This window comes from Chiloscyllium plagiosum, unplaced genomic scaffold (genome assembly GCF_037043375.1).
Source record: "Chiloscyllium plagiosum isolate Xiang-an unplaced genomic scaffold, Cpla_swu_hap1 HiC_scaffold_19, whole genome shotgun sequence".
Classification (NCBI taxonomy): Eukaryota; Metazoa; Chordata; class Chondrichthyes; order Orectolobiformes; family Hemiscylliidae; genus Chiloscyllium; species Chiloscyllium plagiosum.
Window position 1 is genome coordinate 3364088 of NW_028270157.1, and position 16587 is coordinate 3380674.

Genomic DNA, 16587 nt, shown 5'->3' on the forward strand with positions numbered 1-16587 from the left:
CTGTCTTTAAGATAATAACCCTCGGGAATATTTTCTGCGTCCTTTTCTGAGAATGCATCAACATTTTTATCTTTTATTGAGTTGTCTTGCTGTTTTCTTTCTCTTTATTTTTGCTTGGTGCTGTGACTTATGATAATGGGATCTTGTTCCGATACAGTCTGGAAAAATTCTTGGGTATTTTTCTTTTAACTCCTCAGTTCCCTGATCTTCTTTTGGTTTCTCAATAAGATGGGCTGTCACTCCCAACTTGGATCCTGCTAAATCATTCCCAAGAACAAACTGAATTCCTGGAACTGACACTCTGTCAATCACTCTCACTGTTACTTCCCCAGTCTTGAGTTGGCACTGCGACCTGATCTTACATAAGGGACCGCTAATTTCTGTCCATCTTTCCCACAAATTACCACTCTTTTGGGTAACAGGTCAGAAAGAGTGTAAAAAACGTTCATCTCTTACTATTATAGACTAGGTAGATCCTGTATCTCTCAAAATTATAACTTTTTTTCCCTTCTCCCCCCATTCTTTCTCAGTAAACTTGACACACAGAGGTGAATTCTTGAGACATCAGGCACTAACTCCAAACCCAGCCTCTGCCTAGGCTGCGCAGTCTCCTGCAGCTCCTCAACTTGTCTTGGCATTTCCTTTACTACCTTCACTAATATCACTGGATTAGCCTCTTTTACCACATCTTTTCCCACAATGCCTTTCTTTAATGACCAACACTGTGACTTTACGTGTCCCACTTTACCCCAGGGGAAACACCTGAGGCCTTTCACCTCCTTTCCATTCTCTTGGGCTTTTCTTTAACCTCCGGTAAACAATCACCAGTGTTCTCTACTCTTTGTGTGTAGTGTAGGATTTCCTGTTCTTCCAATTTCTAGCCCTCACAGAATGAAAGTCAGAAACTAAACGTTGCCTTCTGCAACAATGTATATTCATCTCCAACTCTGCTGTTCTTCTCACTTCCTGAACTTTCTGTTCCTCCACAGGAATTCTTACCATCTCTGGAAGTGAGTTTTTAAACTCCTCCAGCAGAATAATCTCCCTGAGAGCCTCATAGGTCTTACTTATTTTTAAGGCCCGCACCCATCTATCAAAATTACTATGTTTAATTCTTTCAAACACAACATAAAGCTAACCTGGTTCCTTCACTATGTTTCTGAACCACTGTCTGCACATTGCTGATACCAGTTCATAAGCACTCAAAATAGCCGGCTTGATATCTGCATATTCTCTTGACTCCTCAGCTGACAGCGCTGCAAATACCTCACTAGCTCTGCCGGCCAGAGTCTGAACTAGATTCCCCACATGCACTCTGACCATTCCATGTGCTTAGCCAATTTTTCAAATGAACTAAAGAAGGCTTTGACATCTTTCTCATCAAAATGTGGCAGAGTTTAACATATTTGTATATATCACTACCTTCTCTCTTCATCTCCATCCTGTTAACTTGACTTTCCTAAGTAACAAATTCTGAAGTTCAAATTCTCTCTCCTTTTCTTTCTTTTCTTTCTTTCCCTTTGTTCTCCCTCTCTTTGCTCAGCTAAGAACCTTCTCTCTTTTTTATGTCTCTCTTCTTTGTCTCTCTCTTTCTTTTCTCTCTCTCTCCCTTTAACCTCGAACTCAATTCTCCTTAATTGGAATTTAAGTTTTTTTCTAACTATACTGCACTTGTCTGTTTCTCTGACATACCCAAGTGCTTGATGAACTCCCTTACAATTTCAGCTTTCTTTTTGTCCTTGGTTATCTAACCTCTAACCTGCTTGATCATTCTAAAAGTATCGGCCATTTCCTGTCTTTCTAAACTTTCTTAGCAAATTTGGTAATCATTTTCAAACTCCAGAACCTCTTTAGCAATTTTCAGAGCCATTTCTCTCATTTTTAATTTAACCGACCGCAAGTAACCAAAATTAAACAAATTGTCTCACCTACATTGTACTGAAAGACCTAGGACACTAATCAGCAGGTGTTTATTCCTGCTGAGATCTTTCATACCTCAAATCTATTCAAATCTCAGACTGGATCTGTCTAAATCTGTCCAAATCATGGACCGAGTCCCAAACTGTTACGACAGGGTGGTGAATGCCTCTGCTAATCAAACCAAACACCCAGAACAGCTCACCTCACCTTGTAATCTGTTAAAGTTCGAGTGACGGAAAACTCCCAAATTCCACGATTTAAAAAAAATCAATTTGTTCTTTAACTCTAAAAGTGAACATTAAACAACAACTACTTCCAAACTCGAAGCCTCCTTTCTTCTAACTGCTTGTCATCTGCGTCCAACTCCACAACAATATATTGCTCAATAACCACCCGTATTAAAATTATATCAGCTTAATTTCAAAACCACACAGTGGCTGTTACCTCCAGTATCTCTCTCCCTCTGGCTGTGGATCTCCCTGGGTCATCTTCGGTCTTTCGCTTCAAAGATGTTTCAGATGAAAAAGGTCCCTTTGATAGAGAGTGTGTTGCTGACAGTTACTCTGAAAATGACAGTTTGTCTCTCTCTGGCTAACTCTCAAAATGCTTGCTTCTTTATACCCCAAATATCAGATTGTCTCATTGGTTCAATGTTGGCAAAACAGTAAATTCAAAATCCATTGGGTTTTAGTATCCTGGGGCATCATTTAAAGTTGTTGATTAAATTCTAGTGGTTGTCAACATAGCAACCAAAACTCATGTATCTGTTTCACAGCCAAATGTTACATATTTTCAATTTTCCAGTACACTCTGAGTACATTGTACACAGTAGCTGTTGTCTCCCTTATTTCTCTTCCTCTCTCTGTAGATCTCCCTGGGTCATCTTCGGTCTTTTGCTTCAAAGATGTTTCAGATGAAAAAGGTCCCTTTGATAGAAAGTGTTTTGTTGGCAGTTACTCTGGTGATGGAAGTTGGTCTCAGTCTCTGGCTAACTCTCAAAATGCTTGCTTCTTTATACCCCAAACATTGGATTGTCACATTGGTTCAATGTTGGCAAAACAGTAAATTCAAAAACAATTTGGTTTTAGTATACTAGGGCATAATTTAAACTGATTGGTTAAATTTTGAATGGTTGTCAACATAGCATACAAAACTCCGGTATCTGTTTCACAGCCAAATATTCCATATTTTCAATTTTCCAGTACACCCTAAGACTGCTAGTCAGTCACATGACAGGTACTTGTAAGCTCTTAGTGCAAAACAGCTTTCACTCTCTCTTAAAGATATAGCAAATGCCTGCAACTTCAGAACATTAGGCAAAGAATTTCCCATTGAACAACATCCTTACAGGCTCAACCCAGGGATGTTAGCTTAATGGAGGGAATAGATGATGAACAATAGTGTTTCTGAACTGTGTCATAGGAACTAGACCTCATATTGTGATGATGCTGAAACCAGATGGATCGCACTAATTATGTGGAGATCAGTGCAAAGTCAGCACAGTGACAAGGGCAGATTCCTATCCAATTTCAAGTTTGAAGGTTTGTATTGTGAGGATTGGATGAACATGGTACATCGTAAGGATTGACATGTTAAAAGGATATTTCAAAAGTCATTAACTGCTACGACCAAAGGTATTTCCACCTTTAGTAATACTGGATCAATAACATGGGACAGGCTTTTCCAGGGCAAAGGTATGCCTTTTGGAATGAAACATAACCCAGCAACTTTTCAAAATGAACCAATAATATTATCAAAGGATGATGGAACTGTCCTGTGTACATGAATGACTTGGCTCAGTTTTGGAAAACTGGGAATAACTGAATGAACTGTTCGATCAATTACAAAGAGCTAATTTGTATAGAAATTTAAAGTTAATTTTCCAAAGCAAAAGTGACTTATTTGGGCCACACTGTGGCACATGTTCAAGTAACACCCAGAGGAGCAGAAATAGAATAATAAATTAAAGAGAGAATAAAGGAATGACATGTCAATGGGGTTGAGTGTCTGTAAAGGATATTGTTGAGAGAAATGTTGCATTTTTATTATTTATGATAGAACTTTTCCATATTGGCACATATATTATATACACTACATATACATATTTGTTTAGTTTAAATAATAAATTCATGGTCCTTTGGTAAAAGTGCATTGGTAGCCCTGCAACTGACCACCAAGTGACCAAATTGTAAAAATAGTTTCTGATTTATCAAGCTGGGTTTCTGAATCTGGGATCTGACTGGTCTGATATGACGATCAACTGGAATCATAACACTCCTGAAGGTCTCAGTAATTATTTCTAACAAATCCATCTAACCCATACTTATGGTTAGGATGTAATAAACTACATATTTATATTTAGGAAAGAGCACTTTCTTGAAGTCTCACCACTGGTTCATCCTCTACAATTGTTGACCAAGCAGACCCTTAAACCCAGTCCAGAAAGGACCTTGATGAGCACTCCAGCTCAATGTTGATCCACGATCCACAAAAGAGCTGCAGATGCTGTAAATCAGAGACAGAAACAGAAATTGCTGGAAAAGCTCAGCAGGTCTGGCAGCATCTGTGGAGAGAAATCAGAGTGAATGTTTTGGATATGGTGACCCTTCCTCAGAACTGTTCCTGCTTCACCTTGGTGCAGTGGAACATGTCATTGTTCTCACCATCTGGGGCTCTGTTCCGCCTTGCTCTCTGCCTCTGGATATTGGCACAGCTTTAAACAAGAACAGGGAAATACTGTGCTCCATGAATACTTATCCCTTGACAGACATCACTGGTTGCTGTGCACAAAACTGATAGCTGTGCTCCAGACAATAAGGACTGCACTTGATAGTTACCTCATTGGTTCTAAATTGCCCCAGGACATCCTGGAGTTGGGAAAGGTGCTATGGAAATGCAAGTGTTTCTTGGTTTTAGGGCACTAGGTGCTTGTAAGAGCCAAGCAGAATCACTTCACCCTCACCCAAGGCTGCAATATAATCTGCAAAGTTACTTAGTTATAGGTCAATGCATATTACAGCATCATTAGTCAAGCAGAAATTGGATACAATGCAAAACGTTGAAACATCGATTCTCCTGTGGGCTTATGCCCGAAACATCGATTCTCCTGCTCCTTGGATGCTGCCTGACCTGCTGCGCTTTTCCAGCAACACATTTTTAAGCTCTGATCTCCAGCATCTGCAGCCCTCACTTTCTCCTACAATCCTTCAGATTTAAGAATAAAACAGCAACGTGTTTCTGCTTCATTTGAATAAAATATTAGAAGTCAATCATCCCACACTTGGAACGAACACAAACAGAGGTCTGTGTGAATGTGTTTACCCCGTAGTAGTTTCCTTGATGATAGTCTGACTGGAACGGAGAAATGATGGTAAAGGTGTTTAATGTTCAGGCCTATAGATGGCACTATTGTAAAAGCAGTCAGTTAGAGATGGGAGAGCATCCTCATCTCAGTCAAAGCTGGCTGCTGAAACAGAGCCACAACACACCAGCCTCAGCAGAGTGGCAAATCCCAGCTTCACCCTCTCAGGATCACCCTCGGTCTGTGCAGAAAGGTTGCAGTCAGCTCTCACTCCCTGTGTGGGACTTGAGAGAGAAGGGAGCCAGCCTTGTGGGTGACACATGAAACACAGGCATTGACTGTTCTCTCAGAGTGCACACTACTTGAGAGAGGAGTGCGACAACTCCTCCTGGTATTTCTGGGTCAAAGGTGATCTTTCAATCAACATCATAAAAAAACAAATTTCCTGGTCATTGGTCTTGTTATTTGTGGGATCTTGCTCTTCATAAATTAACTGCAGCATTCCTACCTGACTGGTTATTCACCAGAAAGCTGCTCATTGGCTGACAACAATGTGAGAATGGCCTGATGACCTATTTGAATGGCTGTAGTCAAGAGGTTGGTGAATACCAGGGAGATCTGCCCCGACTCTTTCTAAAATACCAGTCGCCTAACAGAATAAGCAGGACCACAACTTAACTCATCTAAAAAAAACACAGCACCTCCCTCAATACCTGCACTGCCAGTCCAGACCAGCTCTTCACTTACGAAGAGAAGTCATAACAGATTTGAAACACTAACCCTGCTTCTGCCCACATATGCTGCCAGACTTGGTTCAGCACTTTCTGTTTTTATTATTTCAGCATTTCCCAAACTTCAATATGAACACGACTCCAGATACAAAAATAAAATAGTAATAGAACAATATTTAGTTAATAAACCATAAAGTTTGTGTATAGTGAAACAGCATGATATATGATAGAAATCTGTGCCAATATTCCAGGACTCTTGAGTGATCAGGCTGCTGCTGGTTGCTAAACTGGCATTTAGCCCCTTTGCCAGCATTCTGGAAGATCTCTGCCATGTTAGACACATGACATGCATCATCGTACACTTGACCTGTTCTGGAGTTGTAAAAGGTGCTGGTCAACAATAACCCCTAAGATGTTGATTGGGAAGATTCACTGACGGTAACACCATTGAGTGTCAAGTGATGATGGCTCAATTCTGTCTTCTTTTAAATAAATGGTCATTCCCTGGCATTCATACGGCACAATTATTACTTGCCACTATGTGGAGCAAACCGGGATATTGTCCAGGTCTTATTTCATTTGGACATGGACTGTTTCAGTACCTGAGGGGTCATGAATGTGCTGAACAATGATCAGTGAACATCCCCTCTTCTGACCTTATGATGGAGGGAAGGTCATTGATGAAACAGCTGAAGCTGGTTGGGCCGAGGACACGAGGATCATAGAATCCTGACAGTGTGAAATGAGGCTATTTGGTCCATCTAGTCAGCATGAACCCACCGAATAGCATCCCACCTAAACCCTGACCTCGTAACCTCACATTTTATCATGGGCTAACCTACCAAGCCTATAGATCCCTGGACACTACAGGACAATTTAGCATGGCCAATCTACCTAACCTTTAGTACCTACTGACTGACTGATTAAATCATCAGATTTTGGCTATTTACTTTAATAGTGACCAATCATCCCAACCTCCTTCCATTCCCCTCACTGCCTTCTCCTTCAATCCCTTCCCATCCTCTCATACCATCCTTTCAGTCCTAACCTTTCAATATGCACAGGATGAAAAAGGTAGGAACTTTGAAATTAAATGTTCAGTTTCATACAAATGGTATAAAGGAAGTCCTAACTACTTATGGCATTTATAGATTTGGCAGATATAACTAATATATGGAATTCTGAAAAAATCTTAAAACATCTTTGATATCTTAAAACTCACTAGTATATTAGTGACTCCCACCCCATGGATCAGGGCGATATACAGGGTGACATTAAGAAGTGAGGCCATTCAGCCCTTCAGCATGTATTAATAAGGCTCTGGTCAATCTTCCACCTTGATGCCATTTCCCTGCCCACCCCCATATCCCTTGGTTCACTTCATGCTGACAAAACTCTCGATCCTAGTCTTGTATGGGCACAATGACTGAGAGTCCACAGCTCTCTGGGGTAGAGGAATCCAAAGATTTATTACCCTCTGAGTGAAAATATTTTTCAGCTCAGCCCAAAATAGTTCTTGACTCTCCAGAGTCTCTCAACAGCTACTGAGTCAAGTTCTGGAAGACTATGAACACAAGAAATTGTAAAGATATTTGTAAAAAGGGTGGTGATGGCCTAGTGGGATTACCGCTGGATTGTTAATCCAGCGAATCAGATAACATTCAGGGGATCCGGGTTCAAATCCCGTCATGGCAGATGGTGGAATTGGAGTTCAATAAATATCTGGAATTAACAATGTAATGACTACCATGTGTCGATTGTCAGGAAAAACCCACCTGGTTCACGAATGTCATTGAGGGAGGAAACTGCCATCCTTACCTGGTCTGGCCTACATGTGACTCCAGACCCAGAGCAATGTGGCTGGCTCTTAACTGCCCTCTGGGCAATAAATGCTGGCCTAGTCAGCGATGCCCTCATCCCATGAATGAATTAACAAAAAAAATAAAATTCAAAATGTTTTAAAATGATGAAAGAATGTGGTTAATAAGAAAGCAAATAGAAAATAAATCAAGAAAGAAGCAGTAATCGCTGCTCATTTAATGATGTTAATACAAGAAAAATAAACCTGACACAACGCAAGTTGTAATCGTGGTATGCTCCAGAATTTATTTTGTGTAAATTTATCTGCAACAGCATAAACAGATTATAATGTATTGTCCTTTCTGATCCACTAGTCTAATCTACAAAGGGAAACCAATGTGTTCAAAGTTGTAGGAATGAGTCCCAGTAGTAGTCAAAAGTCACCATCATCCACTTCGAATTTACATTCTGGCTTCTGTCAAATGTAAAAGCTCCAGGCTTTTAATATTGCAATAACTTCAAAACTGAAAACCTTTTTTTAAAAAGAAAACCTTTTGTTTCTCTCTGTGAGAGATTAAATGATAGTTTGTTCTCGTTTGACAATGGTCCATGCATTCAAAAAAGTGGATTCAATTCTAAGAAAATGTTTATTGTTATGTAATGTACATTGTCCTGCAAAATAAAAAGCTGCATCTTATTGGTGGCTGTTTGTACATTAAGGAAAGTTAACTTCATGAATTTGGAATGTAATTTATTCCAGTCGGGAAAAAAAAAATTTCAAGCAGCCATAAAAAAGCTGTGATAACTGAATATAGTGAAGGGCAGAAAGCAGTGATGCTCAAAACACAAAGACACAAACAATAATTTTAAGACTTAAACACTGTCTTGTTAAGACCATTCCAGCACAAGGGAACATATGGGTGTGGTTCCACCTTGAACCAAAGCTATCGTCAGCTGTCTGACCCATTTTATTGAATAGTTATTGAATAAAACCAAACCATGAATTGTAAATAAAGAGTTACACCTACGTTTGACCCAGGAACCACCTGAAACTAACATAAAGAATTCTGGAGATACTCGAGCATGTTTGGCAGATTTAATGTTTTGTGTCTGTTAATGACTTCTTTTTAAGAAGAGTCACTGGACCCGAAACGTTAATTCAGTTTCTCTGTCACTGCAGTTGCTACCAGACCTGCTGAGGTATTTCCAGCATTCTCTACGATTGCTTCAGATTTCCAATATCTGCAGTGTTTTGCTTTTATTTACAGGAACCATCTAAGGTGTGAGATAGAATGACGAAGCAAGAGAGAGAGAGAGAGATTAATTCCTTTGGCAATTTTTACACCCAGTCACTCCAGGTTAGGGGCCTGACTCCTGACGTGAATTACTTACAAACTCAATAAGAACCAGCCTCGCAGTTCCTCCTGCAGTGTGAATGTAATGCGTTAAATCACTGTGATCATTTTCTTCGTGCAATTGCCAAGCAACACATCATTTCACCAAGGTTTCAAATACATGGATAAGAAAGACTATTGGACATGTTAAAATTGTACTGGAAACTCTGAGGGTTTTGCTCAGAATTTAAATGGGAAAGATATTCCCTACAGAAGTTCCTCAGATGATTATCATTCATGAGACTAAGTCTTTCTAAACCTTGTTTTAAATTCTATGTAAAGCACAAATACCTTTCTTTTCAGCAATTCAACAATTTCAGCATGCGAATTTTGAATGCAAGAATGACGAGAGAGAATACATCGAGAATGAGTTGATCCTGAATCATATAGATGACCAAACTGTTACCATAATTTAAACCAGTGACCTCCTTGCAAGAGGTTCTTTTGAACAAGTTCTTAGAGAAGTGTAAGGAAATTAATTAAGAAATAAAACTTCCAACAGTTGCTATCAAAAAAACAACAGACAAGCCAACTACTAACACAAAATGTTCACACACAATGCAGTTTTAACAGAAGGTGTGTTGTATTCTCAGGAGGGAACAGTGTGAGCTTGGAATGATTTCTCTTCAGTCTTTACTTATTTATTGAAAGCTAACTCCAGATTTGTAAAAATGTGTAAGTTATCAGTCAGGCTTCTGTAAAACAGGCACAGCCATCTTCTACCGAGTCAACTGGCCGACAACTTTCAACAAGGTCTTGTTTTCCTGCTTTAGTTGATCATTTTCATCTTCAATTTCATCCAAATCCTTGATCAGAGGTGAGGAGAATAAAAAAATTACGTTATTTACCAAGGAGAGATGAACTGTCAGCTCAAATATAAAAGCAACATCAGAAGGAAGATACATTAGGGACATTTAAGCGACTCCTGGATAGACACATGGATGATAGTACAATGAAGGGTATGTAGGTTAGTCTGATCTTAAAGTAGGATAAAAGGCCAGCAAAACATGGAGGGCCAAAGGGCCTGTACTGTGCTGTACTGCTGTATGGAGAGGCCATTAAGCCCCTTGAGTTTGCTCTGCTATCCAAGTAGATCACAATCATGATTTGTATCTCAATGTACCCATTTTTTGGAAATGCATATAATAAAGTCTATGAATAACTGTTTTGGAAGTTCTGCAGATCATTCCCCTGCCCCCATCCTCCTGCAAGGCTTGCCACCCACCCTCACCCCTTAGAGTTTCAGATTTCCACAAAGCTCACACGTATTTTTATTGCGTCATTAACAAAGTCCTAGAGCAGCTCACCGGATCTCTGCTAGACAAAATTGAAAAGAAGATGTTATAAGGAGATATGTTGCAAGTTGAAGCCTGATAAAACCGACAGGAGTGTCTGAAATAAGGAGAGAGAGGTTGCGAGGGAAACTGATTGGAGCATGGAGCTCACATTCTTTGGGAGGAGCAGACAGACCCCTGATGGTAGAGGGCGGGCGGGGGGGTAAAACTGGACAATGCTCAAAGACCAATCCCAGGGGAATGCAGAGATCCTGCAGGGCTGCAGTTACATCCAAGGAGACAATTACAAAGGTTTCTCCTGAGGGAATGCAATGTACCAAGGGAGAGATTGTGAAAATGGTCCCTTTCCCCATGCTAGTAAATCCTGAAATCTGTTTTTTGGCAGCGATTCAGGCTACTCCATGAGGTTTAATGCTCTCTGCTGACACTGCTTTTGGTGGATTTGAGACACCGGTACTTCCTCCGGCCAACACTAATGGGCTGAAGGGCCATTTCTGTACTGCATGATTCTATGATCCACTTAGCAACCGGCATGGATAATGGAAATGTGATGCAAGAGAGACCTCTGTTACATCGAGAGAAGCTGACTTTGCTTTACTCATGCAAAAGGTTGAGTGGACATGAAGTACAGAAAGAGACCACCTAACCATCAAACCCATTCCCCTGTTTGATAAGATCTTGGCTGTTCAGTACATTAACTCCATTAGCCTGTCTCCGTTCCATATCACTTGACACCCTTCTCCAACAAAAGCCTCAGTGTTCACAGTCTGCTAGAGCCCACCATGAACAGCTCCTTTATGGAATTACAGAGGAACCTCGATTATCCAAAGGACATGGGCAGGGAGTATTTCGCTCGGTTAATTGAACTCTGGATAACTTAGTTAGCCAAGCATCGGGACCTTGCAATCTTGCCGGATAATTTGAAATTCAGATAATCAAATGCTGGATAATCGAGGTTCCTCTGTACACAGTTCAGAGTGAGGTCAGTCATGTTTCGAAGATGTGCCAGTCCCTTGCCGTCTCCCTGGAATCCTTAGGGAGTTGTGATCCACATTCCCACAATCCCTCATGTGACACAAGTGCTGCTGATCTCACTCCAGAACAGCCAAGCTCGAAATTTCAGATCATGTCCCCATGTTCTCAAATTCCGCACCAGAGGAATGGTTTGGTCTGCTGCAACCATATTTGATTCTTGTATCATCTTAAACACATCAACAATTGAATCACTCTTAATCACAGAACATTACAGTACCGAAGGAGGCCATTCAACCCATCATGTCTGTTCCAGCGCCTGTACGAACTACCCAGCTGGTGCCACCCTTCAAGCTCTACCTCTCTAGCCCTCTCACTTCGTCCCTTTTAAATATATCTCCAGCTCCCTTTTGAAACCTCCAATGGAATCCACCTCCCCCAGTCTCCCAGGCAGCACATTCCAAACCCTAACAACTCTGAGTAAAGATGTTTCTCTTCATCTCACTCCTAGCTCTCTTGCTGAAAATGTGACATACTGACATGCCAACTAGTTGAAACAGAATATCTCCTTTACCCCATCGATATTGTTCATAACTTTGAACATCTCAATATGGTCACTCTTAATCTTCTCTGTTCCAAGGAAAATAAACTCAACTTCTCTTTTCTGTCTTGAATCTAAAATCCTTCATACCTGGTATCATTCTGGTAAATCTCCTTTTATCTCTCTTCAAGGCTTTAACATCTTTCCTCAAATAAAGAGCCCAGAATTGAACACAATACTCCAAACACGATCTGACCAGTGATTTGTAGAGGTGTAGCATCACTTCCTTGCTTTTATACTCTATGTCTCTGTTAATAAACCCAAGGATCTAATAAGCCTTCCTAATAATTGTTTTGACGTACCTGACCCCCTTCAAGGAATCAAACACATGAACCCCAAGGTCCCTCTGCTCCTGTCCTCCCCTCAACATTGGACTATTAAGTCTCTATTGTCTGTTTGTGTTTCTTCCACCAAAACGTATTACCTCACAATCTGCCACAGTCAGGGAACACTAGTCACGGAACCCAACCTCTCCTCATACTTACCCCCTAAGCTCAGGGTTCATTGTGTGGACTCTGTGTTGCACCCCCCTCCTTCCTGAGATTTAACAGAGCTGTTTGAAATCATGAGGTGTCTTGATTCAGCGAACAAGGAGAAACCATCTTCTCTGACAGGAGGGTCAATACATAGAGCAGACTGATTTTGAAGGAGACGAGGGAGACAGCAGGAGGTGTTTACGTTGTAGGTTGGTGTAGAATGTGCTGCCTGGAAAGCCAGGTTCAAAAGAGAACTGGATAAACTCCAGATGGAGATATCACGGAGCAGTGAGATTAATAGGACAGGTCTTTCAAAGGGCTGCCACAGTCAAGAATGGGCTGAATGGCCTCCTTCTATGATTCTTAGGCCAGATGATATAGCTTATTGTGGTCGCAGAAACAGATAAAAATAAGGTGGACGTTTAAACAAATTTTCACCATGAGTGTTTCCAATGTGCCGTGTGCTACTGTGTGGAATGGTTGAGACAAACAGCATTTATGGGGAATTTACAGAAGCATCGAATTATCCAGCACATCCACTCGGTCCACTGTTTCTGTGCCAGCTCTTTCACAGCATGGTCCAATTAGCCCCACCTCTCTCTCCATGGCACTGTAGATGTTTCCTTGTCAGATAGTTCAACTATTCTTTTTGAAAGTTTCAACTGAATCTGCTGTCATCACCCTTTCAGGCAGTGCCTTCCAGATCATCCCCACTCTCAGCTTGAAAACACACTGCTCCTGCCAATTACCTTCAACCTGGGCCCTCTATTAACAGCTCACTTCTCACTGGAAACACCTCCTCCTTATTTATTCTATAAAAAAACCACAAAGCAGAAAGTGATAGAAAGTTACATCCCTAGAGTGAGATGAAATAAGGCAAGGAGACAGCTCACATCACACAAAGAGACGAGCAACAAGAGCAGGCCATTCAGCCCCTCGAGCCTGCTGCACCTTGTAACTGTGGTTGATCATCCAACTCAGTTGCCTATCTTAATTTCTCTCCAAACACCTTGATGACTTTAAAATCTAAAAATGTCCTTCTTGAATATTTTCATTAACTTGGTCTCCACAGGCTTCTGTGGTACAGACCTCCACAGGATCACCATCCCCAGGGTGAAGAAATATGTCCTCATCTCAGTCCTAAATAATTAACCCCATTTCCTGAGGCTGTCCCTGGTTCTCGACTCCCTACCTGGGAGAAACATCCTCCTTGCATCCAGTCTGTCTGGCCCTGTTTGAATCTTGCATGTCTCAATCAGATCGCCCCCATCCTTCTAAGCTCTGGTGAATACTCGCCCAGTCAAACCAACCTCTCACCATGGGACAGTCCTGCCATCCCCAGCATCAGCTGAGTGACCCACCTGCTGCACTCCCTTGATGAGGAGTCTATCCTCTCTTAGGGACAGAGACCAAAACTGCACACAGTACTCCCGCTATGGGTCTCACCAGGGCCCTGTATCACTGCAGTAAGACATCCCTACTTGGGAACTCCAGTCCTCTCAAAGTGAGGGCCAATATACCATTTCCCTTCAAGTTGCAACTACCTGGTTACTCTCACTGACTGGTATACACAGGTACCCCGACCCCTCTGCACATCCACACTTCCCAAAGTATCCCATTTGAACAATCCTCTCCCTTTTGGATTTTCACACTGAAGTGTCTAACTTCACAGTTAGCCATGTTTGTACTGCATCTGCCATGTGTTTGCACACTCACTCAACTCACCTAAATCATCTCGAAACCTCCTCACACCTCACAATCTGACTTATTTTTAGATATAGAACATAGAAAAGTACAGCACAGAACAGGCCCTTCAACCCACAATGTTGTGCCAAGGGTTAATCCTAATGTAAAATAAAATAACCTAAACTACGCACCCCACAACTCACTGCTATCCATGTGCATGTCCAGCAGTCGCTTAAATGTCCCCAATGACTCTGTTTCCACCACCACCGCTGGCAACACATTCCATACATTCACAACTCTCTGTGTAAAGAACCTACCTCTGACATCTCCTCTATACCTTCCTCCTAATATCTTAAAACTATATGGAAAAGCACAGCAGGTCAGGCAGCATCCGAAGAGCATGAAAATTGACGTTTCGGGCAGGAGCCCTTTATCAGGAATGAGGTTGGAAGCCTCGGGGGTGGAGAGATAAATGGGAGCGAGGTGGGGCTGGGGAGAAGGTAGATGAGAGTGCAATAGGTAGATGGAGGACGGGTAAAGGTGATAGGTCAGAGAGGAGGGTGGAGCAGATAGGTGGGAAGAAAGATGGACATGTGGGACAGGTCATGAGGATGGTGCTGAGCTGGAAGTTTGGAACAGTGACTCAGTGGTTAGCTCTGCTGCCTCACAGCACCAGGGTCCCAGGTTCGATTCCAGCCTCAGGCGACTGTCTCTGCGTGGAGTTTGCACATTCTCCCTGTGTCTGCGTGGGTTTCCTCCGGGTGCTCCGGTTTCCCCCCACAGTCCAAAGATGTGCAGGTTAGGTGAATTGGCCATGCTAAATTGCCCGTAGTGTTAGGGGCATTAGTCAGGGGTGAATGTGGGGGAATGGGTCTGGGTGGATTGCTCTTCAGAGGGTCAGTGTGGAATTGTTCGGCCGAAGGGCCTGTTTCCACACTGTAGGGAATCTAATCTAATCTAATCTAATCTTAATCCTATATTCAGCATTCGAGTTCAACTTTCCAAAATGCATCATTTGCGTTTATCCAGGTTGAACATTTATCCAGGTTGAACTCCATCTGCCATTTCTCAGCCAGAGCTCTGCTGTAATCTGCAAACTTGGAAATATTGCAGCTGGTTCCATCATCTAGGTCATTGATGTGAATGGTGGATAGCTGGGATCCAAGCACTGATCCCTATGGAATCCCATTAGTCACTGCCTGTTACTTGGAAAACGACCCACTTATTCCCATCTCTCTTTCCTGTCTGTCAACTAATTCTTAATCCAGGCCAATCCTGTAAATGTTTGCTTTCATTTAACCCACTAACCCTACCAAAGGCCTTCTTGAAATCCAAGTACACCACATCCACCAGTTCCCCCTTATTTCTTCTACTAGTCCCATTCTCAAAAGAATCCGGTTGATTGGTTAAGCATGACTTGCCTTTCATAATCCCGTTAATGATTTCTAAGCTTTCTGTTATCTGTTTGTTTATAATAGACTCTGGCATTTATTTTCCACACTGCTGATGCCAGGTGAATTGGTCTGTAGTTCTCTGTTTGTTCTCTCCCTCCTTTTTTAATTACATTTGTCGTCCTCCAATCTGTAATAACTGCTGCCAGTATCTGATGGGCCAAATAGCCTGTCTCTGTGCTGTAGATACAACTTAATGAAGGGGATTGAGTCAATGTCAAGCATATATCAGAATGGACCCCTCTCTGCAGTGGCAGGGGGGACAGAGATTTTAGAAATGATCCCAGGAAACCATTTTATACACCAGTAACATGTTGTGATCTGGTACATACTGCCTGGAATTTCAGAGGATGCAGATTTACAAGGACCTTTCAAAGTGAACTGCAGGTTTGCTATAACACATTCGCTGGGATCCAGAGGGTGAAACCACATTATCACTGCACCATGTAAAATAATAAACACCTGTTTTAATGAACGCAATGAATAGTTAAATAAAGATTTAATTCCTTTTGGAGCCCTGAACGTGTGGTACATTAAACTAGATTATAACACAACACCAGGTTATAGTCTAACAGGTTTAATTGATCACCCGATGAAGGAGCAGCACTCCGAAAGCTAGTGCTTCCAATTAAACCTGTTGGGCTATAACCTGGTGTTGTGATTTTTAACTTTGTCCACCCCAGTCCAACACCGGCATCTCCAAATCTAGATTATAACAGACTTCCACTGAAACTGGATGGAAAATAATATCAGACCAACGGTGGCTGAGGAATGGGAATAAACTGAGCAGCTCTTGCAAAGAGCTGGCAGAGATATGATGGCCCAAATGGCCTCCTATGCCATAGCCATTCCCTGAAGCTATGACTCTAAGACAGTCTGCAGGCATTGCCTTGCTGTACTGTGTAACGCTGACATTTTTTCCATGCCCTTGAACAAAACTCAGATTACAGACGGGAAGTG

General features: G+C 41.7%; 1 protein-coding gene across 2 annotated transcripts in view; it reads right to left on the reverse strand.

Annotated features, from left to right (window-relative positions):
• Window positions 1-8032: 8032 nt before the first annotated feature.
• pawr (PRKC, apoptosis, WT1, regulator) overlaps window positions 8033-16587 on the reverse strand; it is a 168728-nt gene continuing 160173 nt past the window's right edge. For both annotated transcript variants that reach the window (XM_043708775.2, XM_043708776.2), the window contains one exon: window positions 8033-9952. In XM_043708775.2, coding sequence (XP_043564710.2) covers window positions 9866-9952 — 87 coding nt within the window. In that variant the 3' untranslated portion in view covers window positions 8033-9865. The remainder of the gene's footprint in view (window positions 9953-16587) is intronic.